A 17,868-nucleotide genomic window follows, 5' to 3' on the forward strand; every position below is an offset into this window, starting at 1 on the left:
TCTCCCGTTTTCTTTATCTTGACTGAAGGCATCCCGAGCCCTCCAAAAAGCTGGTTTGCTTTTTCATGAACCAAAGAAGCTTTGAAAATGTTTTCAAAGAAAAAAAGAAAAGAAAAGAAAATCCAGTTGCCGTTTGAAAAAAACATCTTTGGGATAGCAGGTGGTTATTTTCTTTTGTTTATATATCTATGTACGTATGTGTCAGTGGTGAGGTTCAATTTTTTTTACTACCAGTTCTGTGGGTGTGGCATGGCTTGATGGGCGTGGCTTGGTGGCAGGGGAAGGGTACTGTAAAATCTCAATTCCCCCCCCCCCCCCCAAATCCAGGGGAAAGTTACTGCAAAATCCCGATCACTTAGCAACTGTGGCAAGGCAAGGTTGTTAAATGGGGCAAAACTCACTTAACTGTCTCCCTTAGCATCAGAACCTTTGGGCTTAATTGTGCTCGTAAGCGGAGGACTGCCTGTATTCGGTTTAGTAATTAGCTACAGCAAAATGAAATAAAGGAAAAGAAAAAAAAAGGTAAAATAAATTATAAAAGAATAAATTGGAGCCCTCATGTGCATTTCGGTCATATACCGCCTGCTCTGACTCTCCCTGGTCCTCCCATCCAGAGACCAGACTGGCCTTCTTACCTGTCCATCAAAGATGGGAGGGTAGAAGTAGCCATGACAACCATCAAGCAACAGAGCAGGTGGGGAGGAGAGCTGAAGATCCCTGTTGTGGCCTGTCGGTCACTGGCCCCTCCAGCAATTGAATCGGAGGAAGAGGAGGCATAGGAGTCAGGGTCAGCATCAAGGCAACCTGGGAGCTCCGAGGGGGAAGAGAGAATGGAGCTGTCAGAGAGAGAGAGGGGGGGGGGGCAGAGGTGGACCCTGGGCCGTCCGTCAGCCCTCAGATGGAGAGTCAACAGCCCCAGGTGTGGAGATGGCTGATGAGGAAGAGAAGGAACAGCGCCTGACACATGGATGTGCAGAGGAGAGGAGAGCAGTGGAAATCTACGGGCCGGTCCTTGGGACGTGACTAAAGAAGCCCCAGCCTAGCTCTGGGGATAAAAGGCAGGAGGCGGAGATGAGTCCTTGTAGTAGAAACCCAACGAGGAAGAAGGAGCTGCGAACACACAAACACACACACACACACACACACACACACACACACACACAAAGAGGCCTCCAGACACAGATAAATGGCAAACCACTTCCCTGCAGTTGCTGCTAAAAATGTACAGTTGTGTTTTTCTGGTTTTTACTCTTCCATCTTCAGCAGAAACCTCACCTGGCTTGTTTGAACTAAAAGAGTCCCGGTTTTTCCCCTGGCCCAGAAATCTCATGTCACAATTTTTCTGTGAACTCAATATTTCACGTGCTTCCTCATCCTAAATCAAAGGTCCTTTGTGGTCGTGCATAGAATAGATTAGAATCCTTTATTGGCCAACGCAAGGAATTTGTCTTCGGCGCATCTGCCAAGGTTACTAATAAGCTGTCAAATCGTGCCAGGAAACTATAAAAACATTATAAATTATAAAGGTACAAGCAACCTGGTTATATAGTCATAAACGGGGAGAGATTGGTACTAGGAAGGAAGAGAAGAAGAAGAATAGTAATGCAATCTTGGTAAATTATTGACAGTGTTGTGGGAATGAGTCGAGAGATGGCATTAGGGGGGAAAACTGTCCTTGTCTCTAGTTGTCCTGGTGTGCAGTGTGCCCTATAGCCGTGATGGCTAACCTTTTTGTTGTTGTGTGCACAATGCAATGCGCATGCAACACCCCCATGCCCTGCCCCCCTGCATATGCACGCTTGACTCCCCCCCCAATGCTCCCTGCCCCCAGGAATGCACGCTTGACCCCTGTGCATGCGCGCACAACCACCCCCTGCGCCCCATTTTGGGCCCAGCAGGCCTCCCTGCAGCCTCCTGGACAAAAAACAGGCCTTTTGGGGGGGGGGTACACCCCCCTCCACTGCTGTCCCTTGCACATGCCCATGTGACTCCCCGTCCCCACATGCACACACATCCCCCTCCCCTTCCCCCTATGCATGCCCGTGCAACCCAAAAAGCATCTGACTGGTCGTGACCCGTCAAAACCGCGCTCGACTAAACCGCGCCCAATTAAACCGCGTCGCTGACGTCATCAACAGGGTGACAACAGCCAGCGCGGAGAAAGAAGGTCGCTTTAAATAGCGCTTTGAAAGCAAGCCGATTCAACTTAAGGTAAGGGTTAGCTTTAGGGTTAGCTTTAGGGTTAGGTTAAGGGTTAGGGTTAGGTTTAGGGTTAGATTAAGGGTTAGGATTAGGTTTAGGGTTAGGTTAAGGGTTAGGATTAGGGTTAGATTTAGGGTTAGGTTTAGGATTAGGTTTAGGGGGGGTTAGGTTTAGGTTTAGGGGTTAATTTTAGGTTTAGCGTTTACAGCGTGCTTCTGTCTCCGCGATGTCGCCATGTTGATGACGTCAGCGACGCGGTTTAGTCGGACGCGGTTTAGTCGAGCGCGGTTTTGTGTTGGAACCCTGACTGGTAGGAGGCATGCACACATACACGGTGTAACTGAGCTGGGGCAACAGTTTGCATGCCCACAGAGAGAGCTCTGTGTGCCATCTGTGGCACGCGTGCCATAAGTTTGCCATCACAGCCCTACAGCCTCAATTTGAGGGTAGGAGTTGAAACAACTGATGTCCAGGATTCAAAGGGTCTGTAGATATTTTCACAGCCCTCTTTTTGACTCATGCAGTGTACAGGTCCCCGATGGAAGGCAGATTGGTAGCCACTGTTTTTTCAGCAGTTCTGATTATCCTCCGAAGTCCGTGTCTGTCTTTTGGGGTTGCAGAGCCAAACCAGACAGTTATGGAGGTGCAGATGACGGACTCAATGATTCCTCTGTAGAACAGAATCAGCAGCTCCTTGGGCAGTTTGAGTTTTACGAGTCGGCGCAGAAAGAACATAATAAAGGTTAAATTTCAACACTCCATTTTGCTTTCCCTTTCCATAATACGTGGGACTTTCATACCCTATCATTCTGGGATGACTCACAACTCCCATTAAAAATCACCTTCCCTTATCCTAAACTGAGAGGCTTTATTGCCAGCCAAATATTAAGGTACCAGGCTGGGAGACAAGAGAATTCAACCCCTCACCTTGAGCAAACAGCCTGCTGGGTGTCTTCGTGCCAACCACTCTCCCTCAGCCCTAGGAAGCAGGCGATAGCAAGCCCCTTGTGTGTGTGTGTGTGTGTGTGTGTGTGTGTGTGTGTGTGTGTGTATATATATATATATATATATATATATATATATATTTATATATATTTATATATATTTGTGTGTATATATGTATATACACACAAATATATATATTTGTGTGTATATATATATACACACAAATATATATACACAAATATATATATATACACACACACACACACACATACACACACCACACAGACATGTAGGTGGTTGTGCTAAGGGTTGGATCAGCAGCAGTGGCAGCCTCAGTTATTTGTTTGTTATAAACATTCATCTCATCATTAGCACATTGATGTATCAATGTCCGGTCAAACAGCTGTGGAAGGATTTGTAGAATTTCTCACAGGTTAATAGTGAAAAATCATAAGATAGCACAAGTTTGGTAGTCTCAAAGGTGGTTTTTGAAAAGTCAGCTGGAGAGTTTTCTGGAGGTGGAGAACGAGGAAGAGGAGGAGGAAGAGGAAGAGGAGGCGGATAGGATAGGATAGTTCAGACAAATGGTTATCCAACAGAAGAAGAAGAAAAGAGGAGGAGGAGGAAGAAGAAGAAGGAAGAAGAAGAAAAAGAAGAAGAAGAAGATAGTCTCATCCAAGAAGCTTCATCTGTTGGGGTTAGGGTTCTCACCTAGATGAGGTGAGAACCTCCACAGACATAAGATTTCCACTGTACTTTTTACAAAAAAAATAAAAATAAATCCCAGCCTGACAAATGTCAATTCCTCTTTCTTTCCCCCGGGATTTCCTTCTCTCCCGCAGACATTTGAATGTGGGAAAGTACGAGAGTCGTTATTTGCCTTTGCTTCTCAAACAATCCTTAGGAGCGTCTGCCGGTTTGACAAAAACAGACACCAGAGAAAACAAGGACCCTGAGTGGGATCTAATGAAGATCGACATGAAACAAATATCCTGCTGGGATCCCCAAACAATATGGGGGGGGGGTGTAGTTCATTGATAGGATCTGTAAGGACTCCCTCCCCCCCCACTACGCACCCTATCACCGGCACATTAATCTAAGATCTGCTCGGTTATCTGGAACTGATCTCCTCCCTAGTTGGGAGATGACTTGATGACTTAATAGGTCCTCCGCAGGTCTGACTTGGACATATCGCAGAAGATGTTCAACTGATAAGACATTGGTTTGCAATAGTTGCCGTACGGCTGGACGGATAGGAGATAACAGCCACCTGGTTTCTCCTCCTTTTTTTATTATTATTACTATTATTCCAGCTTCCGCGTTGTCAGGACATCCTGGTTGAAGGGAAATTTATTCCATCTATGGCACTTTACAACGTTACAAAATCAATAGCAGCTGGTTGATGCCTTGACGAGGGCACGGTCCTTGGGGACAATGAGGGTCTCAATAAGGACCTTGGGTGAGAAGAAGAAGAGGAGGGGGAGGAGGAAGAGGAAGAGGAGGAAGAGAAGAAGGAGAAAGAGGAGGAAGAGGAGGAGGAGGATGAGAAGTTCTCATCCAAGAAGCTTCATCTGTTAGGGTTAGGGTTCTCACCTAGATGAGGTGAGAACCTCCACAGACATAAGATTGGTACTTTTGTAGCTGGGAGACAAAAGTAGCTGGCTTTGTATGCACTAATCATACATCCCAGTTTAGATGCAAAACACAGGCGGCCCTCGACTTATGACCACAATTGAGCCCCCAAATCTACGTCGCTCAGTGAAAACGCTTGTTAAGTGAACTTTGCTCCGTGTTATGACCTTCCGTGCCACCGTTGCTGAGTGAATCCCCGCAGCTGTTAAGTTAGTCACACGGTTCTTAAGTGAATCTGGCTTCCCCCTTGACTTTGCTTGTCAGAAAGTCGCCAACGGTGATCCCGTGGCCGTGGCAGCCGTCGTAAATATAAGTCAGCTGCTAAACGTCCGAATTTTGATCATCTGACTTGATAGCTGGAACAGCTGTCAAATGAAAAACGGTCCTCGGTCACTTTTTCAGTGCCGTTGCAACTTTGAAGGGTCACTAAACGAACCGTTGTAACTCGAGGACTACTTGTCCTGTTCAAAAGATCTGAAGCCATTGTTAATATTGCAAGATTCTCATGTCTATTATAAATTCTTTTTTTTTCTCTCTTTTGCAGCCCTCACAGATACATCCTGTATGATATGGTCAAGTACCTGTACTCGGTCATGCACAGGCCTTTCTTGTTGTACCCTCTGCCTAGCCCCATCTACCAGTAAGTCCGATGGTTTCTTGGTTGGTGGTGGGTTCCATCATAGGCTGAACCTTAAGGAGCAATAGCAATAGCAGTAGACTTATATACCGCTTCATAGGCCTTTCAGGCCTCTCTAAGCGGTTTACAGAGAGTCAGCATATTGCCCCCAACAATCTGGGTCCTCATTTTACCCACCTCGGAAGGATGGAAGGCTGAGTCAACCCTGAGCCGGTGAGATTTGAACCGCTGACCTGCTGATCTAGCAGTAGCCTGCAGTGCTGCATTTAACCACTGCGCCACCTTGGTTGAATCACTCGTGTGTATGCGAGAGAGAGTGAGAAATGGGGGGGGGGAATAAAGAAGAAGGAAGAAAGAAAGAAATAAAGAAAGAAAGAAAGAAAGAAAGAAGAAAGAAGGAAGGAGGACGGAAGAAAGAAAGAAGACAGAAAGAATGAAAGAAGAAAGAAAAGAAAGAAAGAAAGAAAAGCAAGAACAGGTGGCTGAAGAGAAGAGGAATGATGTTACCCAGCAACTGGACAGCACTCTGATTGGACCATGCGACTGTTTCGGTAGAGGGGAAAGCTTTTACTTTTAATTAGAAACTACGGGAACCAACCTTCCTTCCTTCCTTCCTTCCTTCCTTCCTTCCTTCCTTCCTTCCTTCCTTCCTTCCACCCTGAAACTGGCTGGACTGAGGCCATCTTGGAGACTTCAGTGTCGCCACAACGGTGCTAGGTATAGGGAGGGGGGAATAGAGATAGTTGGAGTTTTGTAGCCAAGCTAAAATAGTTTTCCCTGGGAACCAAGGGCCTTCCCACGGGTGACGGAAGAGAGGAGGAGTGAAGTTTCCAAGCAACTGGACAGCATCTCGATTGGACCATGCGATGGATTGTTTGGGAAAGGGGGGAATTTTCTTTGACATTTAATTAGGTGAAAACTGTGGGAACCCTCAGAGTCGGTTTTCACCCGTCTGTGCCAATATGATACGTCCAATAAAACTGTTCTTCGAGGGATCTCCCTACCTCAGAGTTCTGTGTGTTATGGTGTATCACTTGGAACCTTGACAGTTAGCTCCTCTCAAGATGTCATGTACAGTGCCCCCTTGACATTGGAAGAACGAGTGAGTTGCCAGGTCTCAAAACCTTTGTGAGTTGCCTGTGTGTGTGTGCGTAGATTACAGGCGTCATATTTATCACACACGAAGTTATATTTCATCTGCTGCTATTGTTCCTCTGAGGTCCCGCTTCAAAGGATTGGATGATTTTTACTGTGTCCTGATACATAAAGCCATCAAAGAGGGTGTGTTTTATATGACTGTGTATTGCATAGGTGTTTCCTCTAATAAACCAAGCACGGTTTTTATATCATTGCTTCAATAGCTGGTCTTCGTTGTGGCATCATTTTTAATTCCCCTCCTTATTCCCAACCCTAGTTTCAGTTGCATAACTTTAACCCTCATTTCTCCGATTATATTTGACGGCAGTTTATCACTTCGATCAGGAGTGTCAAACTCGATTTCATTGAGGGCCAAATCAGGGTTCTGTTTGACCTTGGGCTGTGTGGCCAGGGTGGGCGTGGCCAACTCGATGTCACTCGAATCAGGGACACCTGTGGTGGCCCGAGCGCTCTGCCACTGAAAACGGGCTCTCAAGCTCCGTTTTCGGCTGCGACTGCCTCCTGCAACCCTCTACCAGTGAAACCGAAGCTCAGGAGGCCACACTTGACCCCCCCCAAGCTCCGTTTTCTCTGGCAGAGGCACCGTGTACCAGTCCTTCACTGTTTCCAGGACGCCCGTCCCCCCCCCCCCCCGGGTCAGATCTAAGCACCCTGCAGGCCGAATCCGGCCCATGAGCCTTGAGTTTGACACCTCAAACTTAGATGGCTTTATAGTGGCATTATTATTTTACCTACAGGATTTAAGGTTGGAATACAGTAATAATGCAAGACATTATCTAGACTAGGGGTCCCCAACCCACAGTCTGTGGACACCACCGCACCGCAGCATGCCAGAAACAGGGCCACGCCAACAAGCAAAGCCCCATCTGTGGGATACAGGCAGCACGTGAAACCATGCCCCTTGCGGTCTATGGAAAAATGTCTGTCCACGGAACCGGTCCCTGGTGCCCCCATTGATCTGGACCTCTGTTGTGAAATCAGCTTGGCTAAGAGAGCAAGATCGCAGTAGATCCAAAGAGTCTTTCTAGCGGAGTAGAGAAGGGCAGATTTCCCCACTTTCCAAAAAGGAAGATACGCGGCGTATGTTTTTGAGTGGACTGGTGTGGCTGCAGTGGGGATGGCTTGGACGAGTAAACAGAGAGAAGAGTCTAGAAGCCCCGATGCTCAGTGGTTATACAACGCAGCATTGCAGGCAGACTCTGCCCACGTTCCTGACCGGCTCAAAGTCGGCTTTCCATCCTTCCGAGGTGGATAAAATGAGGACCCAGATTGTTGAAGGCAATAGGATGACTCTGTAAACCACTTAGAGAGGGCTGTAAAGCACTGTGAGGCGGTATATAAGTCTTAAGTCCTATTGCTATTGTTATATAACCCATGGGGGCGCAGTGGTTAGAACCAAAGATTTTTTTTTATTTAAATAGTCCAGGCATCCAAATAAACAACTTGAATTTATTTTGATGTTGTTCTTCCTCTTAATTGCAGCTTTATTGCGAGATTTTTTGAGATGAATCCGTTTGAGCCGTCGATAACAAGAGACAAAGTTGATCGGGTGAGTGCAGCACCTACAATCATTTCTACTTTTCCAGTTTCATTTTTCTTCATAGGGCGTTTTCCCCTTAGCCACAGACAGATATCACAATAATGATACAGCAAAAGATTTATCAAAAATACAGAATAGGATAATCTGGGCGGATTTGTTTATTTTAAGGGCCAGAAAAGAAATGTTTATTTTCTAGCAACATTTACACAAGGTTATTATGGTATGTCCCACATCAGGATGTGGCACTTCCCTAGGTTTGCAATAAATCACCGTCATTTTGAAATACTATAGGACAGCGGTCTCTCTCTTTCTTCCCCCAGTTTTTCCCCTCCTTCTCTCTCCCACCCTCCTCGTGTGTTTGTGTGCTCCCTCTTGAACCATTTCCAAAAACGGGCCAGGGTTGGGTTTTTTTTCCCAGATGTTCTTTCTTCTTCTTTGGGTGCTTTTTATCATATTTTAAAATATGATTTAAAATTAAGAGTCATTTCAGGTTCCTGGATAAATGAAGCTAGGAGGCAAGGGTGATGGCGGGAATGGAGACTCTCTCCAAACGCCCCTGTACTTTTCCTCTCATCTCGCGGAGGCTTCTTCTGGCGCTTCTTAAGTCTTACCCGCGCCTCAGTCGCACAAGTGGATGTGTGACTTGCTCTCCGTCCCGAGACTCTGGCCCAGCTGCGGCTGATGTTCCGTGTTGCAATGGGCTCCAGGAGGAGGAGGGGACACCATCTCCCCCATTGGGAAGAGCGTGCTAAATCTAACTGCTGCGCACAGCGCTTTGTGCATCAGTTAAATGTGCTCCAGGAGGAGGAGGGGATCCAGTCTCCCCCGTTGTGAAGCACACTTTCGCTGTGCTGTACGAGGCACTGCGAGAGCAGCGGGCAGGCCATGAAGCGGGCATTGGGTCTTTCCCCCGGTTCCACCACAAATCCGCGAAGCCCTTATCCGCGGAGACATAAGCGCGAAGACTAATTCGCGCCGTTCTAAGCGCTAAGGAAAAACGCGACCCTACCGCGATGACATAATCGTGGAGGGCAAATCCACGCATTCCCAAGCACTCAGTACCCTAAACCTAACCCTAAACCTAACCCTAAACCTAACCCTAAACCTAACCCTAAAACAAACCCTAAAACAAACCCTAAAACAAACCCCTAAACCTAATCCTAACACTTACCTTAATTGAAATCGGCTTTCTGCCGCAGCGCCGTTTTAAAGCGCCCTTCTGTTGCCGCGCTGTTGTCGCGGCGGTGATGACGTCGCGGCTTTAGCGCCGCGATTTTATCACCGCAATTTTGACGAGCGCGGTTTTGTCGTGCCACGCTTTCCCCCAGCCCCATGCAAAGGAAAGCCATCCAGGCTTCTCCTACCCTTCCCCCCGCTCCCTTCAATCCTACTTTGGGACAAAGGAACGCGTGTTGGGGCAACGTTGGAGTGTATCTTCTGATCCTCCGGCGCTTGCCTGAAACTCTCCACATTCCTCGAGGTCCAGCTAGCTGAAGGGGGGGGAGCAGCCCAGCCCTGAGATGGGAAGGCACAGGAAACAGAAAGCAGCGCATTTTAAAGGCAGCAGCTCGCGTCTGGAGGGGCTGAACAGCACCCTGCTGCGAGAACCAGGCCACGCCTCTCCGCCATCCACCTCGCCAATGGGGGCGCTTCTGCTGGGCCATCGCCCCCTCCCATTGGGCTGTTGTGCTCGGCGCTCAGCGGGGTACAAGAGCGCTTCCTCACACCGTCCCCTTCTTTCTCTTGGCCCCGCCAACAAGGGAGGAGGAAGGCCAGGCTTGGGGGATGGCCCCCACCCTGCTAGATCCTCCCCCGCCGTTCTCTCCCAGCCCTCTTTGCTGGATGTGGGGGAGGGAAACAGAGACATCTTTGCAAAAAGCCAGGCCAGAAATCTCTTAACTACACTGAAACAGTGTTGCCACAAGAGCCAGACCAGAAACTTCTAGAACAGTGATGGCGAACCTTTTTCACCTTAAGTGTCAAAAGCACGCATGTGTGTACTTTTGCACTCGCATAATTTAATGCTCCCCCCGCGCCTTGCCCCCTGCGCATGCGTGCGTGACACACATACCCTGCTGCCCCTGTGCACGCACCCATGGCTTTCTTGGATCCTGGGGAGGGCGAAAACGGCTTTCCCCACCCCCCTCCAGGGGGCCTTCCGGAGGCACAAAATGGCCTGTTTTCCGACTTCCGGTGATCCCGCTAGGTCTGTTTTTCACCCTCCCCAGGCTCCAGAGGCTTTCTAGGAGCCTGGGGAGGCTGAAAAACGGCCCAATACGCAAACCGGAAGTTCGGGAACGGACTTCCGGTTTGTCCGTTGAGTCCGTTTTCTCCCTCTGGAGGCTTCAGAAGCCTTTCCTGAAGCCTCTGGAGGGCGAAAAAACAGCCCAACGCTCAAACCGGAAGTCCGTTCAGGGAAGCTTCCGGAGGGCGAAAAACGGCCCAAAATCACCTGGCAAGGCAACCTTGCGTGCCCTCAGAAATGGCTCTGCCACGCATGCCATCGGTTCGCCCTCACGGCTCTGGAATAATATAAACTACAATACAAATTTTACCCTACAAATATCCCAAGCTGGAGAAATTGAAACTCTGGGCACATTAGAGTTTAGAGTTTTAGAGTTTTATTTCATTTGTATGCCGCCCTTTTCCCTAAGGGGACTCAGGGCGGCTCACAACTCAAAAAGGGAAGGGGGGGATACAGACAATTTAACAACAACACAGAACAATACATAGTTAAAAAGCGCAACAATCATACCATTCGAGATAGGGGCAGCGAATCTTTAGCCCCAGGCCATTAGTAAAAGAAAACCATTAAGAATAGCTATAAGGATATGAAAAGCCATTGAGAACAGTTACAGAATTCAGGAAATTCCGGGCAGTTACAAAAGTCAAACACACAGGATTGATTAGCTAAAGGCAAATTCCTAAGACTTAATTATAAATCATTACTTAAACACATATTGACTCACTAAAGCATATTAGCATTCACTTTCCTTCTTCCGTGTAGAGATTATCCTCAGGAGGCAGGAATGAAAGAAAGATTGACGCATTAAAACCATTAGATAAGAAAATCAATCAGGTGCACAAAAGCGAAGCACACAAAAGCCCATAAGGCTACTACCCAAAGATCAACTTGAAAGAGGAAGGTGGTATAAAAACCACGTACTTAGAGCAGGGCTCCTCAAACTTTTTAAACGGGGCCGATTCGTGGTTCCTCAGACTGTTGGGGGGAGCCGGACCGGCTGGGTACTCGTGGCTAGGCGGTCATGTGACTGGGTGGGTGTGGCCAATTTAGCAGCCCATTTTGCCTTTGTCCTTGCTCTACTTGCCCCTCCCCTACTCACCCACCGGCCCTGGGTCATATATGGCTGTGAAAAACATCCTGGAAGGCTGTTTTTAAAGACTTTTTAAGCACTACTTTTCGATCCAGCAGCAGCCCCTCCCCTACTCACACACCGGCCCTGGATCAGTAGCCCCTCCGCTACTCACACACCGGCACTGGCGAGATCACTCCTCAGTTAGCTGGTCCTCCCCAGCACCTTTCGGCCTTACCTTTGGCAGCAACGGTGTGATCAGAAGTGCAGCTCAACCAGTGAAATAACTAACCAGAAGTGCAGCTGGAGTGGATGCTCACTGGATGATAAGGCCGACGATGAGGGGGAGGGGGAGGCGAGGGGGCGGGGCTGAATCACACCACTCCACAGGCTGGATACTTTGCAATGGCGGGCCATATCTGGCCCGCGGGCCGTAGTTTGCCCCAGAGAGACCTCTCCTATCTTAACTCCTTCTCTACCTCAGGCTCCTCTCCAAGCTCCCAGCCAGCAGGCCAGATGAGTCACACGCTAGCCACGCCCAAAAGTGGCAGTTTGAACAGAAATCTTTTTAGATGGGGAGGGGGAGTAGAATTCCTTAGCATCAGAGTATGTTAATAATAATATAACGAATACTAATGCTCTGATGATCATTTCGAAAAATCCTATCTAAGCGAGCATCTGGAAGCGAAGAGGTACATATGTGCCACATTTCAAGTTTGTGGGCTTTACGTTTCTGGAGATTTTGTGATCCGCTGTGAGTGGTTTTCGTAGGTAGGTAGGTAGGTAGGTAGGTAGGTATGGATGATAGATGGATTGATGGATAATGGATGGAAGATAGCTAGATGGGTGATAGATGGATGGATGGATGGATGGATAGATGGATGATAGATAGATAGATAGATAGATAGATAGATAGATAGATAGATAGATGATAGATAGATAGATAGATAGATAGATAGATAGATAGATAGATAGATAGATAGATAATGGATGGAAGATAGGTAGGTAGGTAGATAGGGTTCACCGACATGAGCACCAACAAAACCACGGCAAGAAAACCGCGAGGTCGAAATTGCGCCGACGAATGCGCGCCGATGAAAGCACGCCATCAAAAAACAACAAAAATAACGTAATAAACATAACCCTAACCCTTACCTTAACTTAAATCGCGCTTTTGTGGGCGCGCTTTTGTCAGCGCATTGTTGTGGGCGCGTTTATGACGTCGCGGTTTTCTCACCGCGGTTTTGTCGGCGTGCTATTGTCGTGCGCGCATTTGTCGGGTCACAGGTAGATAGATAAATAGATAGATAATGGATGGGTGGTAGGTAGGTAGGTAGGTAGGTAGGTAGGTAGGTAGATGATACATAGATAGATAGATAGATAGATAGATAGATAGATAGATAGATAGATAGATAGACAGACAGACAGACAGACAGACAGACAGACAGACAGACAGACAGACAATGGATGAGTGGATGATAAGTAGGTAGGTAGGCAGATTGATTGATTGCAGAGTGAAAATGCCTAACTGTAGTTGGAAGATCAATGTCTTTTCTTATCTTTTCAAAGCTTCACATCTCCGACAAGAGGTTTCCTGATCTCCCTGGCTTGGAGGACTTGGGTATCAACCCAACTCCGCTAGAAATGAAGGCCATCGAAGTTCTACGACGCCATCGCCAATCCTTCTGGGTGGATACAGAACTTGAAAATGCAAAACCGGCCACTCCAGTCACTCACATGTAACACAGGGATCTCTTTAAGACTTCCGGGCTGAAATGACCTTGGCTTCCTCGGCTTGAAGAATTCTGTACAAAGCAGGTTAAACTCTTAGATAAACCACATCCAGGTTGTTTTCCTATCCTCTTTGTTTCGTGATCACGAGAGGCCATCACACTTGTTACTTTCATGTATGGTGGTTATTTAATATGTGCCAGGGGGGGAGGAGTTCTTGGCCAAACAAAATAGGGCCTAGGGAGGAGGTTACGTTACCAACTGAAGGAGCTCAGAAGCTGAGTAGCTCCAACACCAGGTCTCCCCTCGAGTAGAGCACGGGGATAATACAAAGATCTGGAGGGGGAGGAAGTAACTCTAAAGACCTTAGAAAATATGACGCCAGCAATAGAATCAGTTCAGGGGTGTGGCCAGCCGAGTTACTACCTACTCGGCCAAACCGGTAGGAACCCACCTCTGGTCAGCAACCCTAAACACTCAAAGAGCCACAAAGGTCCTAACCGGAAATCCGCCGTTTAATTCTGGAGCCGACCGGAAGTCCAGTTCCCCCACCATAGAGTCTCCTCCTAGCACAGCTTCCTTTTACCAACCGGAAGTTCAGTTCCTCCACCATAGAGTCTCCTCCTAGCACAGCTTCCTTTTACCGACCGGATGTTCAGTTCCCCCACTATAGAGTTTCCTCCTAGCATAGCTTCCTTTTACTGACTGGATGTTCAGTTCCCCCACTATAGAGTCTCCTCCTAGCATAGCTTCCTTTTACCGGCCAGAAGTCCAGTTCTCCTACCATAGAGTCTCCTCCTAGCATAGCTTCCTTATACCGACCGGATGTTCAATTCCCCCACTATAGAGTCTCCTAGCATAACTTCCTTTTACCGACCAGAAGTTTGGTTCCCCCACCATAGAGTCTCCTCCTAGCACAGCTTCCTTTTACCGACTGGATGTTCAGTTCCCCCACCATAGAGTTTCCTCCTAGCACAGCTTCCTTTTACCGACCGGAAGTCCAGTTCCCCCACCATAGAGTCTCCTCCTATCACAGCTTCCTTTTACCGACCGGAAGTTTGGTTCCCCCACCATAGAATTTCCTCCGAGCACGGCGTCCCTTTTTTCCTTTTACCAACAGGGAGCCGCAGCAGAGGGATGAAAGAGCCACATGCAGCTCCAGAGCCACAGGTTGCTGATCCCTGGTCTAACCCATGGCCTAGTTTTGTCCTAGATTCACCCGACTTTGGAACGATTGTAGTGTTGCCTCTGGTTTTTTTCCTGGGGCTGATTTCCTGGGGCTGATTTCCTGGTGCCTCCTTTTGACTCGTTGATTCCTGCTTGGCTTGGCCCATTTGTTTGCTGGTGTCGAACATTTTAGAACAAGATGTATGATGCACTATAATCTGCATTATTCCTCCGGGCTCTGCTCCTTGACCTGCCTTACACTCTCCCTCCCCCCCTTTTGAGGTTAAAATCAGTTGATTACATCAATATTTATTTTACAGAAACATTCCGTTGTCTCTTATCTTCCCAGGCTTGGTCTTAAGAATTAAGTTTTACGAGGCACCAAGGTAGACTCGAGGGATGGGGAATTGCAACCGCCAAAGCCTGTTAGACTGACGCAGAGCATAAAAATAAAAAATAACTTGTGAAAGTCCAGCACGGCCTGGGTTTATAGAGAAAAGATTCAAGTTTGCTCAGACCATTGAAGAGAGCCACATTTGGTTCCAATTTTCTCTTCTCTCCCCTTCCCTCCTTCTCCTTTCCACTCCCCTCTCCTCTTCCTTCTCTTTTCTATTCTCTTCTATTCCTCTCCCTTCCCCTCCCCTCCTCCTTTTGCTCTCCTCTTCCTTCTCTCTCCTCTCCTCTTCCTCTCCTCTTCTTCCTTTCCTCTTCTCTGCCTTCTCTCCTCTTCCCTCCCTCCCCTCTCTTCCTCCTCTCCACTCCTCTTCTCTGCCTTCCTCCCCTATTCTCCATTCCTCTTCCTCCTCTCTTCCTCTCTCTCCTCTTCCTTCTCCCCTCCTCTCTCTCTTCCTTCTCTTCTCTCCCCTTCCCTCCTCTCCTTTCCACTCCCCTCTCCTCTCCCTTCTCTTTTCTATTCTCTTCTACTCCTCTCCCTTCCCCTTTCCCTCCCCTCCTTTTGCTCTCCTCTGTCTTCTATCCCCTCTCTTGTCTTCCTCTCCTCTTCCTTCTCTCCCCTCCCCTCTCTTCCTCTCCACTCCTCTTCTCTGCCTTCTCTCCTCTTCCCTCCCTCCTCTCTCTTCCTCCTCTCCACTCCTCTGCCTTCCTCCCCTACTCTCCACTCCTCTTCCTCCTCTCTTCCTCTCTCTCCTCTTCCTTCTCCCCTCCTCTTCCTCTTCTCTCCCCTTCCTTTCATCTCCCTCCCTCCCTTTGAACTTTTCTCTTAATTTAACAGACTTGCGTAGCTTATGAATTATTGTGCATACACTGGGTGTTTTTTAATCATTGTGTCACTTCCCACCTGATCAACAGCCTTTCAGTTAACCCTTTGAGGAAATTACGTATTTTAAACTCTTTAAACGTAACACTTTTGAATACTGCGATTGGAGAATCTTAAGATTCTCCTAAGACTCAGCATTTCCCGATAGAACGGTCTGTGCTCAGAATATTCATCACCAGACTGGATCAGATTGCCAGCTGGCACTCACACCGGCTGGATGCTTTTCCAAAAAGATCAAAGGGACACATCAGTCGTGACTCTGAAAATCCCTTGGTGGCTTTTTGTCAGCCAAGAGACAAGAATGAGGGAAACCAATCACTTGGATTGTGTAGGTCTAGTTTAATGAAAAATAACTAGGAGTGACATGATAGTAATCTTCCAATCTCAGGGGCTGCCCCAAAGAAGAGGGAGTCAAACTATTCTCCAAAGCACCTGAGGGCAGAACAAGAAGCAATGGGTGGAAAGTAATTCATGGAAGGAAAGCCAGCTGCCAAAAAAGCCAACGCAGTTCTAGGCTGCATAAACAGAGGGATAGAATCAAAATCACCGAGAAGTGTTAATACCACTTTATAAGGCCTTGGTAAGGCCACACTTGGAATACGGCATTCAGTTTTGCTCACCACGATGTAAAAAAGTTGTGGAGATTCTAGAAAGAGCAACGAAGAGGATTAGGGGGCTAGAGGCTAAAACTTATGAAGAACGGTTGCAGGAACTGGGTATGTCTAGTTTAATGAAAAGAAGGACTCAGGATGACATGATAGCAGTGTTCCCATATCTCAGGGGCTGCCACAAAGAAGAAGGAATCAAGCTATTCTCCAAGGGACCTGAACGCAGGACAAGAAGCAATTGGTGGAAACTAATCAAGGAGAGAAGCAACTTAGAACTGAGGAGAAATTTCCTGACAGAATAATTTAACCAGCGGAACAATTTGTCTTCAGAAGTTGTGAATGCTCCAAAACTGGAAGTCTTTAAGAAGATGTTGGGTAACCATTTGTCTGAAGTGGTGTAGGGTATCTGTCTAGGCAGGGGGTTGGACTAGAAGACCTCCAAGGTCCCTTCCCACCTTGTTATTCTAGTCTAGTCTATTCTAATCAGGGAGAGAAGCAACCTAGAACTAAGGAGGAATTTCCTGACAGACCAATTAAATCAGTGGAAACGGCTTGCCTCAGAAGTTGTGGGAGCTCCAACTCTGGAAGTTTTTTAAAGAGAGACGGGAATGTCTGAAAGGTTGTAGGGTCTCCTGCTTGAGCAGGCAGTTGGACTAGAAGACCTCCAAGGTCCCTTCCAACTCTTATTATACTGCCAGGTGATGTGCCTTGTGGCAAGCCAAGTCATTGGGAAAACCAGGTTCATTTAACGACCGTGGCCCTAACTCAGCGACCGCAGTGATTCACTTCGCAAGAAAGGTCGTGAAACGGGAGGGGGGGATTAACAAATGTCTCCCTTAACCACAGAAATGTTGGGCTCGATTGCGGTCGTACTTCGAGAACCTCCTGTACTGTTTTAACCTGCTCCTCTCAAAAACTGAGGTAGCATTTGAGTGGTGTCCCCCCTCCCACACCTTTGACACTTACTAAAGCTGATGAGGGGACGATGGGATTGTGGTGAAGAACATCAGCTGAATGGCTACATCAGCCAGGATGTCCGGTATGGGTGGGACGGCCTTCGGGGTGCCCAGAGAAGGATCCAGACAAGGAGACGTAGCTACTCTGAACTTCTGTGTATGGATTAATCCAAAAGTTTGTTAGCCTGCAACTGACAAGTATATTTACTTTACTCCACCTAGTTGGCAGGCGTTTGATGAGAAATAACTTTCTTACTCTCCACTGTTAGCTTACCATCACCTTACACTTTCCAAGATTGCTAATCTCATTCGTCTTCAGTCTGCCTTATTAAAATCTGAATTTATCCTGCTCTGCGTGGGAATGGGGGGGGGGGGTGCTCAAAACTCCCCAAAGACAACAGCATATAAAGAGGATTTGCGACGTGGCATATGTCACCGGAAAGATTGGCAAAAATGTTTAAAGATAAAATCAACCAAGTGTTAGAAGTGTCACCAGATGCCGGGATCCTATTATCATATGTGGTGAACATGCGCAGAGGCAAAAACATATTGGGCAAAAATTTGCATGTGGTTGGAAAGGATGATACAGCAGCATATTGATTTAAAGCCGGAATTGTTTTTGTCGGGTATTTTACCAGAGAAATATAGTAAAGAAAATGTATATTTAATTATTCCTGTAATAACTGCAGCTAGAATTGTAGT

The 17,868-nt window shown here is 47.4% G+C and overlaps 1 protein-coding gene across 1 annotated transcript in view; it reads left to right on the forward strand.

Moving 5' to 3' along the window:
• Window positions 1-13,286, forward strand: part of LOC116511545 (NADH dehydrogenase [ubiquinone] 1 alpha subcomplex subunit 9, mitochondrial-like) — a 29,602-nt gene extending 16,316 nt beyond the window's left edge. The window contains exons 9-11 of the mRNA XM_032221645.1: window positions 5,324-5,419; window positions 8,057-8,123; window positions 12,998-13,286. Coding sequence (XP_032077536.1) covers window positions 5,324-5,419; window positions 8,057-8,123; window positions 12,998-13,171 — 337 coding nt within the window. The 3' untranslated portion in view covers window positions 13,172-13,286. The remainder of the gene's footprint in view (window positions 1-5,323; window positions 5,420-8,056; window positions 8,124-12,997) is intronic.
• The last annotated feature ends 4,582 nt before the right edge of the window (window positions 13,287-17,868 follow it).

The sequence above is a fragment of the Thamnophis elegans genome, chromosome 7, assembly GCF_009769535.1.
Source record: "Thamnophis elegans isolate rThaEle1 chromosome 7, rThaEle1.pri, whole genome shotgun sequence".
In the NCBI taxonomy this organism is placed as follows: domain Eukaryota; kingdom Metazoa; phylum Chordata; class Lepidosauria; order Squamata; family Colubridae; genus Thamnophis; species Thamnophis elegans.